The 7,329-nt window shown below is 36.3% G+C and overlaps 1 protein-coding gene across 3 annotated transcripts; it reads left to right on the top strand.

Moving 5' to 3' along the window:
• The first annotated feature begins 672 nt into the window (after positions 1 to 672).
• On the top strand, positions 673 to 7,013 carry LOC132114560 (dentin sialophosphoprotein-like). 3 transcript variants are annotated; one of them, XM_059522736.1, is made up of 8 exons: positions 673 to 818; positions 1,211 to 2,815; positions 2,973 to 3,039; positions 3,172 to 3,533; positions 6,322 to 6,397; positions 6,475 to 6,529; positions 6,616 to 6,735; positions 6,877 to 7,013. In XM_059522736.1, exons 1-8 carry the CDS (start codon positions 776 to 778, stop codon positions 6,976 to 6,978), a joined length of 2,430 nt encoding a protein of 809 aa, XP_059378719.1. In that variant the 5' UTR covers positions 673 to 775; the 3' UTR covers positions 6,979 to 7,013. The 3 variants fall into 3 exon arrangements, with proteins under 3 accessions (XP_059378719.1, XP_059378718.1, XP_059378717.1); XM_059522735.1 differs by having other exon boundaries at positions 3,169 to 3,533; positions 6,325 to 6,397; XM_059522734.1 differs by having other exon boundaries at positions 3,169 to 3,533.
• Positions 7,014 to 7,329: the final 316 nt, after the last annotated feature.

Below are 7,329 nucleotides of genomic sequence, written 5' to 3'. Positions count from 1 at the left end.
ATATATATATATATATATATATATATATATATATATATATATATATATATATATATATATATATATACAGTATAGGATAGGGAGGGGTCTGTTCTCATTTAAATCAGCTTATTTTCTCCTCAGTTTTGATCAAGAGGAGTAGAAGCTATGCTCTTATGTTCTTTCATTCTGTCCTGTAACTAAATTATTCACTAAATTATTTTATTGACTAAAACTCGCAGCACTACAGTAGCTCACTAAAAAGAAACCTCTCAGAATGGACACAGAGTGCCCAAATTTTAAAAGCATTTTACATTGTCTGATGGAAAGACGGCAGCATTATGAATATAATTTCTGTGCAACTCATGCAAAGGATGCATCAATTTAGAGGATACATGATGTGGTTGTGCTTCTCTAACCACAGCCTTGAAAATGTCACACACACAGACATGCACAAGTAATATGTAATTAAGTAATCAAGCAAACATAACTTGACATATTTGATAGGTTAACTTTTGATATTTATATTTTACAATGTTGATTTAAATTGCATGTACATTAAGCTGTTTTTTAATTACATTTTTTTGTAACTTAAGTTCTGTGTTGTTTGTGTTGATGTTCTTGTTGTCACGGCCCTGTTTGAACAGGAAACAGCTATGACACGAAGCGGTACGCAACACACTCTCTCATTTTGTCAAGTGGTAAAACATTCAGAGTGTCTGTCATGTTCGAAACTGATTTTGTCTGTATGGGATGAAATTAAATACTTTACACCTCCTGTTGTGTCAAAAACAAGATGGATCAAAACATTGCTGATTTTCTGCTGGATGCAATCCCAGGTAAGATTTTTGTATCACACTTTTTATTTTAATTAAGCAGGAAAATGTTTTTTTGTCAACTGCGCATATTGTATGATCTCACTGGTAAACCGTGGTATTCCATAAATATTCTGACCTAATTAACAACACACACTTAGAAAAGTCCATAAAAATATGGCCCAATGTATAATGTTAATATGAAGGAATTTTCTGTATTGATTTTTCACAGGTGTTTTCCCCATATTTCGAATTGCATTGTGTTATGTTTAAAAGTTGAAGGAAATGTCTGTAAACTTAACAGAAAAGGTACTGGTAATTTTCTGCCAGGATCCATTTTTCTACAGATCTTTTTCTTATAGTGTAATTAGTATTGATGTGTTTATTTCTCCTTTATTTATATATAAAAAAAACAGAGACAAACTTTGAGAATCTAAATTTTGATGAAGACACAGCAACCGCTCACAGCATTAATGCACCTCAAAATAAGCCAGGCATGAAGGAGGACGACAATCACAGAGAATCCAGTGGATCTGATTCTGACATAGATTCAGAGTGGACGAATAGGGAAGAGGAAACTAAGCACTGTTTTGAGAACAATAGGAACTTCTCTTTAGATAAACAAAGCATGAAGGCAGGATCTACACTTTGTGGTTCATGGGATGACAACGATCCAGTCGAAAATATGACACAAACCCAAAACCAGCTATTAAGCTTGCATGAAGAGGAGTGCAGAGAGAAAGAATTCGAGATACATGAAGATATCCATCAAATGAGCAAGGAACAAGCTGAAGATGACAGTGTGCTGGAAACGGTTCTTCCGAAAGGATCTCACTATGGTCTGGAAACAATGAGCACAAAGACTCAGGAGGAGACCACATCTCATCTACTGTCCTACCAGATGGTGGATAAATCTGAAAATGAAAGCTCAACGTCAAAAGAGGAAAGAATGGAGCCTGATAGCACTGAGGAATATGTCCTTCAGAATTCACAAGATGATACGCAGCTCAAACGTCTTAGTGCCATACAGTCAACACGGCAAGATTGGAAAGTAGCATCAGCGGAGGTCCAGTCTGAGGATGAGATGAACGAGTTTACAGAAGAAGAGGATCATGAGAGAGACGAAGAAGGTTTAGCAGAGTATCCCTCTGATCTGTCTCAAAGTGACAGTGGGGACAGCAGTGAAGGTCACGAGGCTGGACAACCCAATCGCACAGACAGCAATCTAGTTGAGGTGCAGGCTGTAGGCCTAGGTTGTTCCTATGAGACGGAGAACCTAGAAGAACCTCTGGATGCTGGATATCACCGTGAGATTTCAAACATTGGGGAAAGTTCTGATTTTGGATTCTCTAAGAATTTCCGATCCAATTCCAGTGAATGCTACATGAATGAACAGCCCGACTATGATAGTGATTTCAGCAGTGATGGTGACTACGGCAAAAACCAAGAAGATCTACCTGAATTCATTTCACATACAGTCTCAGAGGACAAAAACACACCTCTCCAGAAACAAGAGCACACCTTCACAAAGGACTTTGGTACAGACTGGAACAGTATTGAGCATGAAGAAGTGGATGGGGTGGTCAAAGATAGTCAGAAACCAGAGATGTGTTGTGTAGAAGGTTTATCAAGCATTCCAACATTTCATGGAACTGAAATGAAATGTTATTCGGATTTGTCTAAAAACATAAGTGTGGCTGAGTCACATCCATCAGAGTCTGTTTCAGTGAAAACAGACCAGAACAACCAAGAACATAATAGTGAACATTCAGAAGTTTTAGACATTGAAGAAAATATCAACACTTTGTTACCTGGGATGTTTTGGTCCCAGGACAACTTGAAGCTTGATGAATATGACTGGGACATTAATGAAGAAGAGGTGATCTGTGATGAAGAGGACAATTTCCTAGAAGAGCTGGAGGATGATGAAGAGGAGACCGAGAGGGACTGGGAGAAAGAAAAGGCAAGAATTGAAGCATTTAACAGATACTACGAGCCTGTCGAAGGAGAGGAAAACAAGGGTACAGTAAATGCTCATTTGTGATCCTAACATCCTAATACAAATAATAATAATAATAATAATAATAATAATAATAATAATAATAATAATAATAATTGTATCACATTTTTTATTAGGACAGTTTTAAAATTTGGTCAATTCTTTCCCAACAACAACAGCGAGAAGCCATAAAGTGACATTTTGTTTGGAGCCGGAAACCTCTCAGTATGAGGAGGATAGTTATAGGTAAGACGGATTTCAACATTTGACACTTCAAAAGCAAAAAAGTGTTTTGTGTTACATAATGTATATATCTTATACTTTAGAGCAACATACAAGCTCATAAATTTGATTCACATGTGATTTTCCACACAGCAGTGAAGAGGAACTGAGAACAAACTTTTGCATTAGTGAGTTGCATCCTCCAGAGTCCAGTTCATTCAGACAAGACCAAAGCAATGGAGAAGACAGCCGTGAACCCTCAGAGGATTCAGACGGCAGAGAAAATATCAGCACCTTTCTGATGGATGAGGACAACATGAAGCTTGATTATGACCGTGATATTAATGAAGAAGAAGAGTTCTTTCAAATTAACTCAAGTAAGGTGATCTGTGATGACGATGATGATTTCTTGGAGAAGCTGAAAATTGAAATAGAGATGGATACGGAGCAGGAACAAGCGAGAATTGAAGCATGTAACAGATATTATGGAGAGTCTTTTAAAGAGGAGCAAAATGAGGGTAAGTGCTGAAATGTTCATGTTTCTATGGAAATTACACAGCTGTTCAATAGTTTGGGTAGTTTTTTTTGCTTTTTAAAGAAAAAATTATATTTTATTCAGCAAGGATGCATTAAATTGATTCAAAAGAGACAGCATATACATTTATAGTACTACAAAGAGATTTCAAATTGAATAAATGCTGTTCTTTCACAATCCAGAAAAAATATATCATGATTATCACAATAAAATTAAGAAGTTTAACTATTTTCAACACTGATGATGATAAGACATGAGCCCCTAATCAGCATATTGAGGACTGGAATAGTGGCTGTGTGTATGTGTTTGTTTACACACACACACACACACACACACACACACACACACACACACACACACACACACACACACACACACACACAATGCCTATAAAAAGTGTTCATACCCCTTCATTTTTTTCATGTTTTTTTTTATGTTGCAGCCATATGTTAAACTGTTTTAAATAACTTTTTTTCAGTCTTCAATCCATGCACCATAATGACAAAGCAAAAAATTGATTTGTGACAACTTTGCAAATTTATTAAAATTAAAAAACTGAAATAAGTACATTGCATAAGTATTCATACCCTTATATGGGACAGTTGAAATTTAGCTCAGGAGCATTCATATTGCTTGTAGATGTTACTACACTTTGAGCGGTATTAACATGTGGCAAATCCATTTGAATGGGTATGATTTGGAAAGGCACACACCTCTCAATAAAAGTTCTAACAGCAGAAAATGTATATCAGAGCAAAAACCAAGCACTAAGGTCAAAAGAACTACCTGTAGAGCTCAGAGACAGGATTGTGTCAAGCCACTCATCTGGTGAAGAGTTCAGAAAGGTGGTAACACTTTAAAATACAGTTTCTTACTTACTACATAACTAATAAGGAATTATTGAAGAACTAACATGTGATTATTCATTAACACTTAACTCACTACTGTTAACTACTAAGGAAGATGTGTTAATTAATCAGTATGTAATATAATTTTATGATTATGTTAAGTAACAGTTAGCTAATCAATAACTAATGTATTCTGTCATACCTACTGAAGAACTACTATTAATTATCTACTAGTTAGGGTTCAAGAAAAATAACTATGAAGTAACTACTAATGAACAGTGTTACACAATTACATTGAATTGTGACCCTTTCATATAAATGTTATTAGCAATAGTAGTAGTAGTATGAAAATGCAATTTTAATAAATGCAATACATTTTATAGAGGTTTGCCTATGTAGTAAATTGTTTTGTGAGTGTGTTTTGTAAGAAATCAGCTTCCAATAGGAACCCCACCATGACCAAGACTCCAGTGCCTTGCGATAACTTACCTTAGTTTTTATATTTTATCTAAAGTACTGTATGTGTGCCTCCTCAGCATATACCACATTATCATTAATTCAATTTCTGTCTGTAAGGCACAGCCTGAGGAAAAGTGAAAATTCAGGTATCCAATTTGTAATTAATAAAGAATTATAAAATAATTCTGCAGGACTTATCTGTTAGTTCTTCAATAATTCCTTATTAGTTATGTAGTAAGTAAGAAACAGTATTCTAAAGTGCTACCAAAAAGGTTTGCAGACACATAGTCTCCATTACTCTTAGTGGAAGAATTTTGGAAACACTAGGACTCTTGCTAGAGCTGGCCTCCTGTCCAAACTGAGCCATCGATGGAGAAGGGCTTTGATTATAGTGGTAACCAAGAACCTGATGGCAACTCTAGTTGAACTATATGATCATATGTGGAGATGGGAGAGACTTACAGAAGGACAAAAATCACTGCAAAACTTCACCAATTCGGTCTTTATGGTGGTGTGACCAAACTCAATAGTCTCTTCAATGAAGACACATGAAAACACACTTGGAATTTGCAACAAAACACCTAAATAACTCTCGATTTGTGAGAAACAAGATTCTCTGGTCTGATGAACTGCAACTCCAAGCATCAGGTTTCCAGGCACTGCTCATCGCCTGCAGAGTAGCATCCCAAAAGTAAAGTGTGCTGGTAGCAGCCTCATGCTGGGTGGCTGTTTTCAACGGCAGGGACTGAGGGACTCGTCAAAGTAGAAGGAAAGCTCAATGCACCAAAATATTGAGATAGCCTTAATGCAAACCCAGTCCAGAGCATTCAGAATATCAGACTGGGCAGAGCCAATGTGACAACACTGTGAATGTCCTTGAGTGGCCCTTGAGCTTGAACCCAATCAAATATTTCTGGAGAAACCAGAAAATATGCTTCTGCCCCTATCCAACCTGACAGAGTATAAGATGAGGAGAAGAATGGCAGATAATTGCCAAATGATGATCTGAAAAGCTTGCTGCATCATACCAAAACGTCTTGAGACTGTAAAGGTGCTTCAACTAAGTACTGCGTTAAGGGGATGAATACTTATGCAATGTACTTATTTACATTTTTGAATTTGAATAAATTGGCAAAGTTGTCACAAATCAGTTTTTTGCTTTGTCATTATGGTGTATGGAGTGTAGATTGATGTGGAAAAAAAAGTTATTTAAAGCAGTTTAACTCAAGGCTGCGACATAAAAAAAAAACATGAAAAAACATTAGGGGCATGACCGGTATACAGTATATATATACACATACAAACACACTTTCAATTCCCCTATAAAAATTTTAAAATCCCAGTGTATTGCTGGGAAAATAGTTTCTTTAGCTAAAATATTAGGGCATGACGTTAGTATCAAGATCATGGGTTCAGGTAACAATGCCTGCTAAATGAGTAAATAGACTTGGACATTTCTCTCAGCAGTAACAGATGGGACCCACAAAGTTATGTTAAGGTTTCACCAACAACCTTCTCAAAATGATGAGGATAATGATAGGTAAGATGGATTTCATTCAGCTTCAAATATTATTCATATTTCAGATGTATAAGTTTGCATTTTATATTGTCCTGCAGCAGTGAACAGGAATCAAACACAGAAGATGACACTGCCAGCATCCTGAAGACTGAGGTGAGAACATCAGATCATCAAGGATACAACAAAATGATCAAATAATAGTAACCGATCATTTTAAAACTGCTATCCACATGTTTCAGGACCAAAGTGATTCTGATGAAGCAGATGAGAGACAATTGTACACAGGAAGGTACAAAGTCTTACCAAAGGGCTTACACAAGGCAGACAAGAAACTGAAGGAACACCCCAAAAGAAATAAGGTAAATATTAATTGGCTCAAAATTTACAAAAATACCATTCAAGGTAAAGTATCAGCCTCAAGCACAATAGCATTAAAGTCATTAATAATAAAGCCAAAGACCTAACCTAACAGTTCAGACTCTGTTTTGCTCTCTCTGTAGTGTCTTGTCCTGATGCAGTCAGTGTTAGCAGGGAGTCTAGTGACGGCGGTGGGTGTGCTTTCTTACTGGTGGGCCACAGACACCCTGGACTGGATCTACTGAATTCACATGGATCTTGGATATTCAACATGATTCAAAACCCAAAATAAATATCAAGGTCTCTGCAAGTATGATAGAGAAACCATTGCACAAGGCCATGCAAAATCTCATGCAACAGACAAACCAGCAGATTGAGATAAGACCAACTTTATTTCCTTACAGAATGCAACCTAATATTGTAATGTTTAAACAGTGCTTTGAAATACAGCTTTGAAAAATGTTTGTCTTTTAACATGATGGTTATCCCTGTTTTCTTATGTAAACCAAATCTAGATAGATGAATCTTCCTCCTTACTAGGAAAAGTGATACAGATGTATGTGGTCTCTGGGCACAAACAAGTGCTTTCAGAGTAA

This window comes from Carassius carassius, chromosome 34 (assembly GCF_963082965.1).
Source record: "Carassius carassius chromosome 34, fCarCar2.1, whole genome shotgun sequence".
NCBI classification, from domain to species: Eukaryota; Metazoa; Chordata; class Actinopteri; order Cypriniformes; family Cyprinidae; genus Carassius; species Carassius carassius.
The sequence above is the reverse complement of the archived record's forward strand: the minus strand, read 5'-3'. Positions and strand labels throughout refer to the sequence as shown.